At 39.2% G+C, this 18,309-nt stretch overlaps 1 protein-coding gene across 22 annotated transcripts in view; it reads left to right on the forward strand.

The window, feature by feature from the left end:
* The window catches only part of PTK2 (protein tyrosine kinase 2), a 222,910-nt gene that overhangs the window by 83,358 nt on the left and 121,243 nt on the right, over positions 1-18,309 (forward strand). For all 22 annotated transcript variants that reach the window (XM_042786022.1, XM_042786023.1, XM_042786004.1 and 19 more), the window contains one exon: positions 9,930-10,156. In XM_042786022.1, the coding sequence (XP_042641956.1) occupies positions 9,962-10,156 (195 nt within the window). In that variant the 5' untranslated portion in view covers positions 9,930-9,961. The remainder of the gene's footprint in view (positions 1-9,929; positions 10,157-18,309) is intronic.

Raw genomic sequence — 18,309 nt, forward strand, 5'->3', positions numbered from 1 at the left:
GAACCACTCCAAGGGGGGCTCTGAGGGGAGCCCATTTTATAGCCTGCTTGGATCTGCATTGTGGTCATATATGGCCAATGTTCTAGAAACTTCTCTCAACTGAGGCATTTAATTGGCTGAAGGCCGTGTTTGTCGACCAGTGGTCCCGCCTCCCTTTTCCCGCTGCCAGAGCTGGTGGCTGCCATCTTAAAAGCCCAAACCCCTGAGGGGGGTGGGTTGCTCCTGCCATGCCCTCCCAGTACATGTACAACGTGCGGTACAGAAGTCCTTAGTTTAGTGGGGTGACTGTGGGGACAGAGACTATGTCCAAGGGAGAATTCCAGCTGCAATGAGATAGTGAGTGAAAGGGCAGAGGTCCTGGGTTTGGATTCAGCCCTCCACAACACATGAAGAGTATCTACCAAGGATGAAAGCAATGGTAGAGAATCCATAAATCTTATTCTTCCAGAAAGTGATGTGGAATCATCGGTATTGACTCCAGAAGTCTGGAAAGGGCATGATGTACTGTTTTCAGTTGTTTGTTTTAAATTGCCTTTTTTAAGGCTATATCAAGTTTTGGTGGTGTTTTTTGTTTTGGTTGGTTTGTTTGTTTTTAAATAAAAATCTTGAAATAGGCCGTACAGTGTGTTTCTATCTGCTCCCAGATTGACTTAATCAGAGTACTGAGATTTAGTAGTCATCAAAGGTAGAGGCTTGGACTTTTGCCTGTTTCATGAGTGTTAGTACGAGTCCTGGAGACCATCAACTGATTTCTTACCAGGTATTATGCTTTTGACTTAACTGTTAAATCAAATGCTGCATTTGAAAAGGTTTTGCTTCTCTTTGACTAATTCAACTAATTCTTCTTACTCTTCTGTCTTTCGGTGCAGTAGATGGAGACTTTAGGAGAAACGAATGCCTAAGCGAAAGAATGATGTGCTGGTCCTCAAACACAGCATGGAGTCATGAGCTCTTGAGGAGCCTAAAGCTTTGATTCCTAAGGGGATCCAAGGCAATAGCACATCTTACTCTGCTCCAGGACCTTATGTGAGGATGCAAGGAGACGTGGTATACGCCCAGTTCCAACAACCACAATTATGAAAATCACTGGGATTTTCTTTGTGCGTGTGGAGATACACAGAAGCATAATCTCAAAAAGTTTGTGATTAGGAGAATTATTATGGTCAGCCAACATTGAACTTCCATTTAGTCACTTGAATAAGAATCACTTTAGTCTCCATTTCTACCTATATACAAGTGACTGTAATTAATGGATTTGGAGAACACTTGAAGGTTTAAGTAAAACTTTACAGGTCATTGGATTTTGTAATAGACCGTTGTCATGCAATGCAACGACATGGCTGTTGTCATGCTCTGTTCCTCTTGAGCACTTACGGGCCTTTTTTTCTGATGTGTGCTGATTAAAACGGTATTAAGGGGGACTAAAAATTAAAAGCCTGTACAGTTGAATGTTTGAAATACAGGACTAGGATGGTGTCATTCAGTAATGTAAAACTAGGAAAGGCAGGTTTAAAGTCAAATGGTAGCCAAACTGAGGAGTGTTAAGCCATGATAGTACATAACCAAAATATCTCACCACTTTCCTTAGCTGCCTCTAGTTTCAGGCACTTCTAGTTTTTCATTTCTGAGAACTGCAGTTGCATTATCGCTATTTCTAATTAGTTTTTACTATTTCAGAAAAAAAAGTAAACTTTCACTGCTTCTGTTTATTTCTAAAGCTGTTTAGAAGAGCTTGTGCTATGTAGGGCCTCCATAGAGCAGTATTTCAGTAAGTAGTATTAGAAGAGATTACAGTTTACTTCATTCTCTTGTTTCGATGTTCATAGAAAGGGCTGCTGCCAACCAGCAGTGCAACTTTTAAACGGATAGAATTTTATTTTAACCTTGATTTTAAAAATACAAAATTCTTAATCGCTCGTTTCTGTGATGCCTTTTTTTTAAGAAAACTGCACCACTATAACTCTCTGCAACTTGCTAGAGAAATTCAAAAGATCAGCAACAGAAGACGTAAGGGAAGACTGATGTTTACTTGGATTTCAGTGGTGCCAAGGGACCACTGTGAAGGTTTGAAGTTCTGTTGAGAAATTAGGCAAGTATCTATCTGGATACCGCGTTCTAATTAAAGCATATACAGACATTGATTTTCTTGTATTCCCAACACAAATGATGTTTCCTCATTATTAAATTTTTTATATTAAAAATAGAAATTGGTGCCAACTCCAAAGGGAATTGCTGGTAGTGCAGATTATGCAATGTTACAGTAAAATTGGGTTAAACTGAGTGTTTAAGGTATGTCAGGACATAATCCTGTAGGATTCTTAGTGAGAAGGATGGGTACTGTTTTGAATGTCGCAGGATGGGCAGAGTGCAAGACATCTTGGTAAATTGGAATTGTTGCTTGATGATACAAGTAGTTCAGCTGAGTGTCAGTACCTTGAAACTTTTCTCCCTCTCTCTTCATCCCAAGGTGCAGTGCTACCCAAGTAACGGGCAACCTCTTCTGTAGCACTTAGCAAAAGTGACTTACAAGTCCTTAAGACAACATGCATCAGTAGCAGCTGTACATGGAAAATGCCCTTGTTTCAATTAGTTTGGGAGATACATGTATTTATTAATTGACTTTTGCTGAGATACGCTTGCCTTGTTTAACAGGCCCAAGGTTGTCATATTCATTTGATTCATGAATCTTGTAGTTCACGCTTTCTTTGAATTCCTCCTTCATGCTCCCCTGAATGCTTAATCTCGTAAAACGTTGATGTAATTGAAATAAATTTTCCCATGTTGGCAACTTGCATTGCTAAACTTGTTTTGACTTTGGTCTGTATTATCTTTTCATGTTGATTTTCTAGTGTATTTCTAAAATACTGAACTCGACAAAGAAAGAAAAACTAGACATTTGTACTGTATTGAGACGTAGAGTTAGTAACTGTTTAGATGGTATTCTCTGGGGGGAAAAAAAAAAGTGTTCAAAGGAATTGCCAGTGCCAGGCCGTTCTTCCATTTCATGTTGATATATTGAAATATTTGGTATGTCAGTTTAGACTAAAATAGATACTAAGAACTCAATTTTTAAATTGTTTCAATGTGGCTGTCCAGGCTGCTTTATACTTTGAATTGGGGGCCTTGATAAATGTTTTGGACTGCAAATAATGTACTTAAAAATACATATATATCTGGAGGAGTGAGGAGAGAGCACTGACCCAGGAGGGAATCAGAGGCAGCAAGAAAAATAAATGTATTCTTGAATGTAGACATAGAAAATATTACCAAGAAGAGTGACTATAACTGAAAGGTCTCTTAAGGAGGAACAAATGATTACTGCTTTTTTCTTTTGCTCTTGAACATCAGCACTAGCTGAAAGAAAGAGAACAAGAAAAATAATCTCAGTAGGAAACAAACAGGGACTTTCTCATGTGACTTAGGAAAATAGCTGAAATTTTTGTCTGTTTCTGAAGTCAAAAGTGATGGTAATAGGAGAAAATACCCTTTCTCCTCTTTTTCTATTCTTGTTCCAAATTTGAAGTCACAAACCTAATGGTTTTCTCAGTTTCAACCTTAAATCTGCATCCTTAAATCTGTAACAAGATGTTAACATCAGGTAAATGCAAAGAAACTTGTTGCACACCTAGCATGCTTGCTGCTTCTTTCCCATGGCATGTATGTGTTCTGGGGGTGCTGCTTTGGCCACTTTGCTTTTTGCACTGCTCCATTCCGTCTGATTTTCTGGGAATTGGGACTGTTTCCACAGCCAGGCACTCCAAGCGTTCAACCACACCACATGACCATCAACATGTAGTTGAATACATTATGACCATTTTCTTAGAAAAAATGTGTCTTTGCTGCTGAGAAGGATTTTAGTGAGTCTTGCACTTCATGTCCAACAGTAAGGAGGATCTTATAATATATATATTTATATCTATATGTATCAGGAGATGGCATACCAAAAGTCAGCAATATACTGACTCTTAACACAGACTCCTGAAAATACAAGCTTTGTCGTGGGGAACATAGTTAAAATTGTACTAACATCCTTACTTTCTGTAAGGTTGAGATAGTCAAGTTAATACTTCCAAGGTGAGCTACAGGAGGATTTAATACAAGCTGTGAAAGTGGATTGAGCTTGAAATTCATGAGATGTTTACTGTCTAATGTGAGATGTATTATGGATAATTCTAAGGAATTTAGAGTATGAAATAGATTCTTAATTTACTCTTAAAAACCAAATCACAGTCGCTGAGGTTGGAAGGGACATGTGGAGATAGTTTGGTTCAACCCCCTTGCTCAGAGCAGAGTCAGCTACAGCAGGTTCTTCAGGGCTGTGTCCAGGTGTGATTTGAATATCTCCATGGATGGAGACTCCACAGCCTCTCTAGGCAACCTGTTGCAGTGATCACCCACCCATGTACTGCTAAAGCTTTCTTTTCTATTTAAATGGGCATTCCTGTTTGTCATTTTATGCCCATTGCCTTGTGTTGTCACTGATATCACTGGGAACAGTCTGGCTCCATCTTTACTGGTATTTATACACATTGGTAAGATCTCCCCGAGCCTTCTTTTCTCCAGGTCAAACCGTCCCAGCTTTCTTAGCCTCTCCTTGTACGACAGATGCTCAAATCCCTGAATTGTCTTTTTAGTCCCTCTCTTCATTATGTCCCTGTCTCTTGTACTGGCACAGCACTCTCGATGCCCCTCACCAGTGCTGAATAAAGGGAAGGATCACCTCCCTCAGCCTGCTGACAGTGCTCTGCCTAACACAGCCCAGGAGGCTGGTGGCCTTTGCTGCATGGACACGTTGCTGGCTCTTGGTTGGCTTGTTGTCCACCAAGATCTCCAGGTCCTTCTCTGCAAAGCTGCTTTCCATCCAGTCAGTCTGGTAGAGCAGCATTGTTTATTAGGGGTGCAAGTAACATAAAAGCTTTTATTTCTTTTAAAAACTTAAAATATTTCAAAGTCTTCTAGGATTATTACACCAGATCCACAGAAAGAAATGTACTCTGAATTTTTATTGTATTTTTAATAGATTCTTATATTTTAAAATATATTTTATATATTCTTACATATTTTTATAGGTTTGATTTGAGAAGGACTGAGTTATTTTGCAGCAATACAACCTAGAAGGGGCTTTAGCTCCTAGATGTTGATGCCTTCAAGCCTGAGAAGGGGATCAGAATATGGAGGTTGACCAACATTATAAAATTTCATAGTATCTACAAAGCACAACATGAAGTCACAGTGTGGATAATTACAGCTTGGTTCCTTGTAACATGAACTCGTTAATGCTGTGTTGTTGGCCATCTGCCAACACTAGTATGAGGAACAGTTTTGTTTATGTTTTCAATTATTTTTTAATATATTATCAAACTGCTAATGTTGAAGACATTACTGGCATTGAAACGATTTCCCTTATGAGACTACTTTAACTTTTCCATCAGTTTACTGATCAATTTTTAGTCAATTTAAACATTTAAAAATTATTTTTACTGTCTCATTAGTGGAAATTATTTAGTTGCTAAGAATTCAGAGCTGGTAGTGAAACATGAGTTTGAACTTTGGTTGTGTTACTGGAAGTCATAATGTTGATTTTGTTCCTGATTTAGTTAGCAAATGTGCAGAATATGCAGTGCTCATAAGAAGTGATAGCAGGAGACACGTTCAGCAGCAAATGACTTGTAGAAGGATTCAGTTATCTCGTCGGTTTGTGGGGTTTTTTTGTAAAATAAAGCAACTTTTATTCTTGCCTAATGTAACTGGTACTTAAGTAATGAAAGTGGCAGGCATTCATGACCCAAAAGATCACCAGTGCTTTATTGTAATTGATTTGAGAAGCTATGAAGTGTAGACTGTTGTTTTGTTGTTGGATTTGTTTATTTTTTTTTCCTGAAAAGCTTTATCTTCTAATCTCAGTTAACTGTCTCCCATACACTTTCCTAAACCTAAGGTACTCCACCACAGTAGAGCAAATCATCTTGAAGGATAACACACATCATAGTCTGATAACAACTGCAGCATCTTAGCAGACCCACTGAACATCACCAGGCCAGGATTGGTTTGCTTCACTCCTCCCCCCAAGCTTGGAATAAATGTTTACAGTACTGAGAAATATGGGTGTTTTTTCTGAAGTGCTGCATTGGGAGAACAATAGTATTTAGTCTCAGAAGCTTGAAGGGATAGCTGGCACACAGCTTTGCATACAAACAAGTTTGACCACACTTGCTTTTAGCCCATTAGTCTAGATGTGCCCCAGCTCTGTTTTCATCACAATATCCAATAAAATAAAACAGAATTAAGTCTCCAGACACAATGTAGAGTTGCACAGTGGTTTGAGTTGGGAGGGACCTTTAAAGATCCTCTGGTCCAACCCTTCTGCCATGGGCAGGAACATCTTTCACTTGATGAGGTTGCTCAGGTTGCCCTGTCCAACCTCAAATACTTCCAAAAATGCGGCACCTACAGATGCAGCCAGTTCCAGTGTCTCACCACCTTCATCGTACAAAATGTCTTACGTCTAATCTAAATCTACCTTCTAGTTGACTGTAGCTTGTTTCTGCTCCATAATAGCATGCTACTTGTCTCTTTAATACCAAGAGTTCTAAAGCTGCTCTTTTAAACTGAGATCTGTAATGGCGGCATTAGAAACCAGTCTGGTTTGAATTTAGAAGAACCCAAATAAGCATCATAGTCTTGAAATCTGAACTTTCTTTGTATCATAAAACAACCAAACACATCTTGTAAAATAGTTGTTTAACTGTCGCTGCACTGAGAGCAGCTATGTTTTACAAAGTTTTGGCCTGGGGCAGAGTTTTACAGTCGCATTTCAAACTCAAACCCAGGGACTGGTTTTAATGGGAATGTTAATAGGTCCATAACCAGTGATATGGCATGTGTGATACCCTGAGCTATCAAATTTATTGCTCTTTTGGTACCTCATAAAGTAAGTGTTGGGATTTTTAAAAGAAGTTGTAAGGAACCCAATGATGATCAAATTCTGAAGGAAAACTAGTTTTGTGTAGGAGGTTGTTTTACCTTTAAACAGCTCTGTCCCATAAAACCTTGTGAAAATTAACAGTAGCTTGTACCCAGTACAGTTAGTCTGATGTTTAATTCCACATTTTCCCCTCAATGTGATGAATATGAAAAAAATTTTAATAGTGTTTTTCCCATCCATTTAAATTATGCTGCCTAAGAGCACTTCTGTATGTAGAAACTGATGTCTTTTATTGCTTTTCTGCTTGCTGCTCCCAAGGGAGGTAGATTGTTCATATTAAGTCTGTGGTCAGACATCTTCTAAATGCTTGTGTCGGTATTTCCCTCTAGCTTTTCTCCCTGTTCTTTTTCTGCCTAATAAAACCTGATGAATTTATATGTTAAGTGGATGGAAGGCGGTGAATTAATATTAAAGCAGGCTTTCTTTTAGTTTTCCTTTACTAAATAATTACTTATCTTGATTTGTTTTGTAGGAAATTTTCCTGCTGTTTGCATACATAAGCTTGAAATAAAGCTTAGCATTTTTACTAATGACTTTGAAGGTAGGGTAGGTTTTTCTGAAGGAGACAGAACATAACACAGAAGTTGTGGCCCATGTCTGAGCCTGAAAACTGCTGTTTCATTCCTAGCAGTTGCACTGTTGAAGGGCTTGTCTACATGAATTTGTCCTGATAAAACTCCCCACCCTGCGGACATTTGGAGTTTCAGGATGGCTACTTCAACCTTACAGGAGAGGAGCCCTGCAGTTAGGAGCAAGTACAGTCATGTCATCTTGGTATTAGCCTGCCACAGGGGAAATTTTTATACTTGCTTCAGCTTTCGAGTCAAGCTTTATATGAAAGTGACTTGCAAGCTCCTTTGGTGAGAAGTCGGGAGTAGCATCGCTGAAGGGTCCACAGCATTTTCGGATTTCGCATTCTGTTGGTGTAGGGTGGATGGGAGGGAAGGTTTTAACGTGGGCATAAGGTTGCCTTAATACATTTGTATTGATTGCCAGAAAAGAGAATACTAAATCAAGGTGCAAAAGCTATAATGGTTTCTTGAGTTTTCAGACAGAGGCAATAGGGGTATGAAACTAAGCTAGCACTTGATAGATGGGGAAAGTCCCTGAAGGGTCAGGCACTGGGAGAGTGTTTGGGATAAATATCTCCTTAGCTTTCTCTTTCCATCTTCCCTGAGGGCAGGACATTAGAGGCTTTTTGTCTGACCCAGTACTGCCAATTTTAAGTTCTTACAGTTCAGTTGGATGAGTGCAATGCAACCATTTATTCAAGAGGTAAAGATGTGCAGATGGACTGTTTGTTTCCTCTTTGTCTTGTGGGAATGAATTACATAGACACTTAAGATAGTTGTGTTAGACTTCAAGTCCTATTTTAGCCTCTAGCAAATGTCGTTATCTACAGTCTGAAGATTTCATGCCTTGATGTTGCCCACGCTAGATTCCTGTTAGCTGAGCTCATGGTGTGGTTTGACTTTACTGGTGAACCGGTGTAAGGGCTAGCTGCTGCTGGAGGGTAGAATGTCTCCTCTCCTGCCCTTGACCACCAGCTGCTGCTTCTCCTCTTCCTCTGTGCTTGTCCAACATCTGTGGCAACTTCAGGCTGGTGCGGTGAAAAACTAAGCCAACCCTGAAAACCAAATCACTTTTTTTTTTTTTTTTTTTTTTTTTTTCCCCTGATAGCTTCCTGAACCAGTTGTCAGAGAGGTCAGTGGAGCATGAGGAGCATGATGGTAGGTGGCAGGTTGGTGGTCAAAGCTCTTTTGAGGGGCAGCCAGGTTTAACAGGAGCTCAGCTGGAAGCATTGCTCTGTTCTGCCTCACAGTGAAGTAAACGAAGGCTCAGGGATTCAGTAGCAGCACTGAAGCAGTTTCACTCTCCTCCAGCCCTCTTTCGCAGGCCAGCTTTACTACCAAAAAGGCATTCATAGTACTGTGCCAAAAAGATCAAGTTTATTTTATTTTTAACATCTCCAGATTTCCAAAACTGCCGCCCCACTGGCTGCTCACTGTGAGGAGGAGGAGGTACAGAAAGCTTGGTACACTTGTCCAAGTCCTGGAGCAAAGCCCTGCAGTTCTTTGCTCTTTCCAGCCAGCAGACTGGAATGATGCTTGAGACTATGTCAGGCGAGGGAGGAGGTATTGTTTGCTCTTTTCCTCTTGTACAGCATTGATTTCTCAGACACCATCTGCTTATGGCTGACTAATTGGCAGCAGTAGCCAAGAGGCAATTTTTTTCTTTGAGATGCAGACTCATAGCATGGTCCATGCCTTTTGCCACCAGACTTGGAAATCACTTGGAAACCAGGCTAGTTAATGATAAAACTTACTCAGTTATTTAGCAGTTGATGAAAGGAGGGACAGTGGTGGTCTTAATTGTTCCTCAGTGAATAATGAATTTAGCTCTGGATGGTTTTGAGTTGCACTGGTTTCCAAAATAGCATGAAGCAAGTGATGTGACAATCTTTTAGCCTTAAATAGGAGAGCCTGGTGGTGTGTGGCTTCTTACTGGAGAGCTTCCAGTTTGGTGACTGAGCTGTCAGGTTTTCCATGTGCTGATCTTTAGAGGCTTTGTTGCAAGACCAGACTTGGCAGATTTTAGGGATGGGAACTTCTGTGAAAAACTGGAAGGCAATATTTTGTCTTGAAGGCTTTGGCAGGGGGCTGAGTTAAGTCATTAAGGAATTAAAGGAAGAAGTCTTGTTAGAGGTACTATTTTTGTTAATGATTGTGTTGTTCAAATTCAAATTACTTTATTCAAGGGGCTTGCAGTTTCTCTCGTAATCATCTGGGTAGGTTTTTTATGTTTGTAGAGGGGCCTCCAAAAAAGGCAACTAAATATCCTTTAAAAATGAGTCTTCATGGATTTCTGGTAAATGATTTGTATGAGTTGGTGTAAGATTCAGTTATAACTAATACTAATTTTATTTTGTGTTATTCTTTCCTAGAATATGACAGATACCTAGCATCTAGCAAAACCATGGCAGCAGCTTATCTTGATCCAAACTTGAATCATACACCAAGTTCAAGTGCAAAGACACACCTCAGTACTGGGATGGAGCGTTCCCCAGGGACCATGGAACGAGTCTTAAAGGTTTTTCACTACTTTGAAAATAGCAGTGAACCGACAACGTGGGCCATCATTATCCGGCATGGAGATGCTACTGATGTCCGAGTAAGTCTGATTTTAGCATTCTTATGCCATCCTTAGGGTAAGCGTTAACTTCATGATCAAAAAAATGGGAGCTAAAAGTCTGGAAGCAAACAAACACAATTTTGTGGTTTATTTTAAAAGAATCTTTACATGTTGTATATTGTAACTCTAGAAGAAGCTTGAAGTGGTACCAACTTGCCTTGAAAACACAAAACCCTGATGTGTGATTGTGTATTATCTTAAAGAAATAAGAGCTCTTCCCTTTTTTTCTGAATAGAAACTTGAAATTTGTAAGAGTGGTTATCAGTCTAGATACTACTACCAATGTATGTCAGTTGACTTTTACCACTTTATACTCCACAAAAGCCTGTGCGGCACCTGATGCCAGGATGGCAGAAATTCTGGGATAAAGGTGACATTAAGTGATGCTTTTAAAAGTTATGATTTAAAAAAAATTTTTTTTACATGTTTAAATTTAAGATGTGTATATGTACATGTTTAAAATGTTTAAATGTAATGTGTACATGACTTGTTAACAAAATAGTCTTGTTTGGAAATTCATTCCTCCTCACTGTGGGGAAATTCAGCTGAAGTGTCCTTTCTTGCCCCAGTAAGTCCCTTTACTGCCCTCCCCCCTCCTGATAGTCACCTGCTGCTTCTATTTACATGTTTTCCTTCAGTTAATCTATGCAAAAATACAGAAGGTTGGGATTTTTTTAAGAATAACTTTAGGTATCTGTAATCTTAGAGATATGTGGAAATGTTATGTATGCATGTAAACCCAGTGTTTACTCTAGTGCTGCAACCCTTACTTACCATTTGCTACAGTTATTATTTCAATTTCTGAGGTGTTGCTGTATTTAAACTGAAATGAAGCTCAGTTTAACATGTCAGATGCTTTTAAATCTTTATAGTTTGCTTGTTTTTTAATTATCCTCCAGGAGCAGGATCTTGCATGGTGGTAGGTGGTGTGTGGGGTTGTTTTCTTCTGTGAGGTTCTTACTGTAGAAGCAGGTTCCCATCTGCTCATTCCTTCTAACATTTGTATTCTCTGCACGGTACTTCAAATTCCACTACAAAAACATGATTCCAATCTGCTGAAGTGTTGTTGGAGTTAAGGAGACCTGTTGTCTCTTCCTGACCACTATTGTTTCCTTTGTGCAAGAGAAAACCAAGTCAAAAAGATCAAAGTATTTTGAATGTTTTCTTTTCTTACTGTTTATTTTCTAGCATGACTGCATATGAAAAGACCTAACAACATTCCTAGAGTGGAGTAGATCTTGTGACATTGATCACAGACCTGTGAAAGTCAAGGATTTTCATTTGCGATGGTCAGAAAATTTCTGTCTTGTCAATTTAATAAGCTCATATCTGCATTTAGGGGATAACCTGATGAGCAGGCAGATTAGAGGTACAACAATGGGAATCATCATCAATAGTGCATATACTTATTTTACATGGAATAGAGTTTTTTGGGTGCCACTTGAAACATCTTTGCTCCCTGGCTTCAGTATAGTGGTTTGATATATCTAATGTGATTGATTCATTTCATAAAGTATACTACTTGGTACAAGGGAAGAGGAACTATGTCTCAGTATATTTTTAACTTTGCAAGCCTCTACTGTGGATGAATGTCTAGGGTTCTTTATATGGTACTTGGAAGTTTTCTTTCCAAAGAAGTGTGTAGAAACTTGAAAAACAAAAGCAGAGATTCTATCTCTGGTTTCTCCAGCTCAGAAATACCTGTGGTTATGGGCTTTAAGGATCCAAAACTTACACTCCCTGTAAGAAATTCAGTGCTGAGTTCAATTTGCAGTTTTACATATCCTTCTTTTAAGCAAAAACGTGTCATTTTTTATAAAAGCAGGATTAAATGAACAGGCATATAGCAGTTACTCAAGGCTTGCCTTAATTTTTAGTTTTCTTACATGCACATTTAACTGGATGGTTGTTTCTAAAAGTAATGGGATTTTTGTATCATTCTCCTTTCCTGATAAAGAAGAATGTGCTGGGTTGCTAATAAACGTTGTTCTTCTGACAGCTGTGGTTCTTTTTTTACTTTGTTAAACTGGGACAATGACTATTGAATGTGCAGGTACTCTGCAGTAAAGATTTAGCAGTGATGTATTACCATGTCCTGACATTTATTTTAGAAACAGTAAACTCTTGTTGGAGTACAAGCCTACATTCCATTGGAATGACTGCTCTTTGACCAAGCCGAATAATTTAAGATTAAAATAGCCTTTAAGGTTTTCATGACTTAGTTTTAGAATTGCAAACTGAGAAGGAGACTAGTGCTTGGTTTGGCCTTTGACTTGTTTCCAGGGAGCTCTGTAAGAATATTCAGAGGTGAATGTCTTTGAGACAGCTCTGCAATTAAAAGGAAAAGAAAAAAAGGCTTTTCAGGACTACTCCCTGGTTAACACTATTTTTGGGATGATATCCGAGGATCCTTTCCAGTATTCAAAGGAAGTCAGACTTGGTCTGAAATCTCCAGAAGAGCCAATTAAAGATTTTTCTGCTGGTAAAGCAGAGGACTTTGTGGAATGTACTAATACCAAGGGAAAGCAAGGGTGGAATTTTGTTTTCTGATTTGTGATTTCTAACAAAGTCAAGTTTGCCTTTGTCAATGGAAAATATGTTTGACAGTCATAAGAAATGAGGAAAGGTGCTTTTGCCTTTAAAAAAAAGGTAATATTTTATGACTTCCTAAGAGTAGAGTGGAAACAGTGCTTTAGCTGTATACCTTACACACAAATCCTTGATCATGAGGTGAAACCCTTTTCATTAAAAAACTCATGTTGTTAAGCTCAGATGAACAGAACTTCGCTTTCGCTCAGAGTCTTTTAAGTGATGAGGCTAAAGGTATGATTTCCTTGCTATTTGACTTGAAATATCTTTAACCAGGACAATGATGTGGCTATACGTAGGCTTTGCTTTCAGGAGAACTTCGGGCTGTGGTCAGCTGTTTATTCTGGATGGATTTAGTCCCTCAAAGACAGCTGTTTCTTCTGAGAGATGAGTCTGTATTCTGCAATGGGTTCAAGGGCAGCTTTTAAATTCTTGGAAATGCTTTCTTGGATTTCAGAGTATTTAAATGCTCTCTTTACCCCTTTTTCCTTGGTATTATACTAAAGACATGCTTCATTTCCAAAAGAAAAAAAAAAAAGGCTTTTATTAATGTGCAAACAGTGGTGTCCTACTGCAAATGTGTGTATGGATAGCCATGCATTTGCCAGAGAAAGAAAGGTTGTTTATCTTCCCCATTTCTTTTCCTATGGCTTGTGTTGCCTACGTGCATATTCACAAAGAGGGATTTCCAGGCTTTGGGTTTGGAGGGGATGCAGGGCATGCTCTGCCCTGTTCACAGCCTCAGGTGTGGCACACAAGTAGGTGGGTGTTGCTGAGATGGAATTTCTTTGGTCTCAAGTGCACGCTGTGTCCTGGTTTCATCCAAAAGTAAACACTACCACGGCATCTTGATCAGCAGTTACAAGTAAATTACCTTTCTGTGTTCAGAAGATGTGGTTGAAGCAGAACTGTAACTGTATTTGCTAGAGAAAGGAGTGCACTGTGTTTAGCAGATTGAGGGGGAAGGGACAGGTTGGGTTTTTTAGAAAACAGACATTAGAAACCTTGTGTGAGCCCTTAAAGATGGCTGTCAGTGAAGTGCCGTTCTGCTCCATGGTCTTCATTCCCACTCCAGATGTGTCCAGTTTGCATCCATTACAGCTTCTTTTAAACTTCTTAAAGCTTATGCTAGATTCTTGAATAGTAGTTGTGAGAAGTAAAGATGGCATTATTTATGTGGAAATAGCAACCAGAAATCTCAAACCAGGTTATTGCCAAACATACGTTGTACCTTGATTCTTATACAGGTTTGTTTTCTTCCAATTTTGTAAGACTGTCTAAAACATAAACTGGATAGAGATAGCATTTTAGCTGTCAGCTTTTTCCTTATTTCTGGAGTTAGAGAGAAGCATGGTTAGAAATCTTTGAGAAATAAAGTTACGGTGTCCAGGGCTCTCTTAACCTGTTCATCATTCAGATGTCTTTTTCTCCGTTTTCTATGCAGTACCACCCAAAAACGTTGGCTTCTTCAATGTTGACAGAACAAGAATTCAGACAGCTGAATAAAAAAAAAGAACAACATCCTTAGCTAAGGATAAGTATATATCTAACTTAAAAAAATTTGAAGGGTCATGTGTCCCATCCCTACATCACAGAAAGACCAGAGCAAATTCCCTATCCACTTGTAGAATTTTTTTTTTCACAGGTAGAAGACATGGGTGCAGGGTTGGAAGACTGTATTCCAGTTAGTTCCCTAATTTGAACATTTTGGGAGGAGAAGGGCTCAACCACATTCAGCAGAGATACCACTAAAGCAGTTTAATAAACTGCATTACTGTGTTAATATTTCTTGCTTGCTTCTTTTCCTGTTTGCCTCTCCCATTCAGTCCATATCATGTTGCTGTAATTTTACCCAGTCATAGTATTTGATTGGAGATCCAGTTTGTGGTGGAGGAATGGAAGGAGCCTCTAGTGCAAAGGTCTACAATTCAAATTATATCGTAGTTAGACAAGAGTTTCTTCTGGCAGCCCTGCCAGCTTCCTTCTTGCTGTTTGTTTTCTCATGCTACCACCTTTGTTGTGCTGGCATAGGTGCTGTGACTATTTGTCAGACTCAGCCCAAGTTAAAATGAATGATTGTTTTAGTGTCATTTTTAATTCAGATCAGTTCTGCAATCTTTTTATCTTCATCACCTTGCAGACTGACACAATTGAGAAGACTGGGGGTAGAAGGGAAATGCCTGTTTATGCTGGCACCGCAGTGTTAACTGCACCACCAGGGAGTAGGGTATTGAAAGCCTTATTTATGAGCATCCCTCATCATCCACTGCAGCATTCCTGGTTTCCAAACACTTCTCAAGAAGGATATTGCCTATCTTGAAAAAGGGCAAGAGGCTTGTCAGTCTAACCTCAGTCACTGAGCAAACTAACTTCTAGCCACGATTCCACCTACTCACCTTTATCTCTGTCCTCCAAGTCTCTTCCCCTTTTTCAAACCCACCTTATTTTGCCCCAGTATCTGAACAAAAGGGAGCAGATGCTGTGGCTAGTTGGGAGTGGAACTGATCTACGTGTCACTGATTCTGATCGACTACCAGGTAGCCAGAAGTTGAATACACTGCTTTCCAGGTGCTGAATGAGCAAGATACACTTTATTGCTTCCTGGTTCCTCCTAAATTAAGCAGATAGCTTGAAGAGCTGTAGGAAAATGGGCATGTGGTAGGGCTGTTCTAATGCACCTACGCATGTAAATGCATTATACAGGAAACTTTTTTTTTTTAATCTCTACTGGGCTTCATTTTTAAAATAGATTCTTATGATAGTATAGTACAGGGGTTGCAGGTTGGTCACACAGAGGTCTGTGGAAAGAGCCTGTGAACACTAGCAGGACTCAAAACCTTGACAGGTAAGTATTTTTGGTGTTGTAGAAGCCTGCTGTATACAGCGATGTTTACATATCCAAATTAATTTCCATATGTATACAGTAATATATGTGCTTTGAGGCAGTAGAACGTTCTGATGTTTAGAAGCAGACTGGAGTGCACTGATTTGTAACATCAGATACGTGTAGGAATGTATAAAATCATTCCTGAGGTAGTAACAGAGCTAAAAAATACATACCATTTAGCTTTTTTTCCTTCCTTTTCTCCGCTGCGTGCCTACATATGTTATATCAGGTGACAAGGCACAGTTGCATTGTTAGTTAATATGTGTGTCCCTTCTGAGAACTTGAAAAAAGTACCAAAAATCTAAACTATGGACCTGCAAATGAAAGCAGTATAAAAAAGTAGGTACATGGTACTGTGATAAGCAGACTAGTTATAAGAGACAAAAATACCCTTGGTCATTAGAATGCCCATTTTACTTGTGCAAAATACTCGTGATATCCTTGGATGAGACAGACATGCAAAATAACATTTTAAAAACAATATAAATAGCCCTTTGACATTTTTTTTTTAAAACACCTAGATCTATAGATGGCTTCATGTCAACAGCACATCCTGCCTTAGTGATTAATCATGAAAGTACCAGACCCAAGGAAGCTCTTAGACTTTACAAGTGCAATTGAGGAAGGGGGATAGTAAGTTCTGGATGTTAAGCTTCTGGAAAACTACACTTACTGTCAATATTTAAAATACTGTTACATTTATTTGAGAAGTGTGCAGTGGGATCAGAAGGGTGCTGATTCAACCAAGGAGGCTGGAAAGCGTGGCTGTACCAGCTCTACTCTGCCAGTACTGTTGTGTGCTCGGAGGTTCCCTGTGGAATTACTTGTGGGTGTGGAGAGGTACTTTGGATGACAGATCTGTGTATGGCTTAAGTGTGAAAGATGCTGAGGCACTTATGTGGATCTGTTGCTTGAGTTGCTGGTGTCTCTGGGCTTGCATGGTAACAAAATTCTAGGCACAAGTGTAACGTGTTTTCAGGCTGTAGTTTCAATATATACTTGTTGCTGGGCTTCAGTGGCAGAGTTCTTGCTCAGGTGGATCAGTTCCCCAGTCTAGTTTATCATGTGATGTACAAATGTGTGTGCTGGATCAGTGCAGGGGAGAGAAAGTACCATGGTAATGAGAAAAAGAGGGATGTGGACTTTTTCCATGTCAGACATAGCGTCATCAGAGGACAACCTGTATTTTGGTCCTTTATGGAAATCGTACATTAATTTGCATCAGAGCTTTGTAGCATACTTTTGTCCCGCTTTTCATTTAAACTCCCCATATAAATCTCATCAGGAGTTATAATACTTGATATATAAATAGCATTTGACATATTTGAAGTGCTTCACAAACATTAACACCGTGTCCCTATGTCAGAGGTGCTGCTTAAAGACTTTTTCTAGTGCAAGACGCTTTCTCCTTCCTACTAAATAGGGAAATTTAGTCACACTGGGAGTATATTATTCCAACTTCAATTTATTCATAGTAGCACATCAGCTTTGTTAATTTACAAGCAAGCAATTCATTTTCACTCATTTATAGAAGCACAAGGTATTACTGATACATAAAGAGAGAGCCTAGGGTAGCCTGTGCCTTTTGGCCTTTCTCTGGTCTGTTGTGATTTTTCAGCAGCCTCCTAAATATACTGTACCGTAAATTCTATTTTTGGACATATTCTCTTAATTTAGGATAAATATTAATCTATTTTTCAAATGAGATATGTTGAATATATCTGGATTCTTCAGATAAATAGGTACAAATGAATGCAATCCAATTTTCTAGCTACTGAAAAAGCTTTTTTTTCTTACTTCTGGGTTAAGGGGAGGGAAGGATGGCCTATCACTTACCTATTACTGATGGGATGTTCCTCTAAAGGCTTTCCATTCTCTTTTGCTCAGCTGTACCAGCCTATTTTATGTTTGGGATGTAAAAGCTAGCTCTGGAAACCTAATTAAAGTCAGTGTGATTATAGTAAACAGCATTCAACTGGGATGTGATTGTATGATTTCATTACAGTTGGAGGGTATTTGTGAGAATGACAATAGATACATGAGAACTCCTCGTAGAAATTTATGTTCATGTAGGTATCCAAAGTGAGATCTTGTTCTGGAGTAGGTTTCTGCTTGAGTCACGGTCTTCTATGAGTATTTCTATCTGTGAGTAATTTGAGGTCACAAGTTTGTAATCCATGTTGGTGTTCCTTACCTGTTTGTTTGGTTTTTTTTTTTTCACTCAAGAATGCATCTGAGGAGCTTCCTGGGCTAAAAGACTGGTGGTGGTGGTAGCAGCATCTGGAGAGATTTCAGATTTCTTTGGCTGTGCTTGTGGTTAAAAGATTGTCATGATTTATCTCAGCGGGATGTCTTGGTCACTATTGTGCAGTGGTTAAGCAGTTAAATTGTTTGTCTGGAAACTTCTGATTAAGCATTCTGATCACTACCACAAAGGACATAGAGCTGGCAAGGATCCACACATTGTAACTACAAAAGACAGAGAAGCTATCACCCTTCCTGGAGTGATGGCAGTGGCTTTGTTTGACACTCCAGGCGTTTCCACTTGGCCTGTGGAGGATGTCCAGAACCCGAGGAGACTCTACGTGTTGTTTCATACCTGATCAGAGTTAAATACACTGACTTGACTATGACTGTGGTGCCAGTAGAACTCTTG

The sequence above is a fragment of the Tyto alba genome, unplaced genomic scaffold, assembly GCF_018691265.1.
Source record: "Tyto alba isolate M040663 unplaced genomic scaffold, T.alba_DEE_v4.0 Super-Scaffold_9, whole genome shotgun sequence".
Taxonomy (NCBI): domain Eukaryota; kingdom Metazoa; phylum Chordata; class Aves; order Strigiformes; family Tytonidae; genus Tyto; species Tyto alba.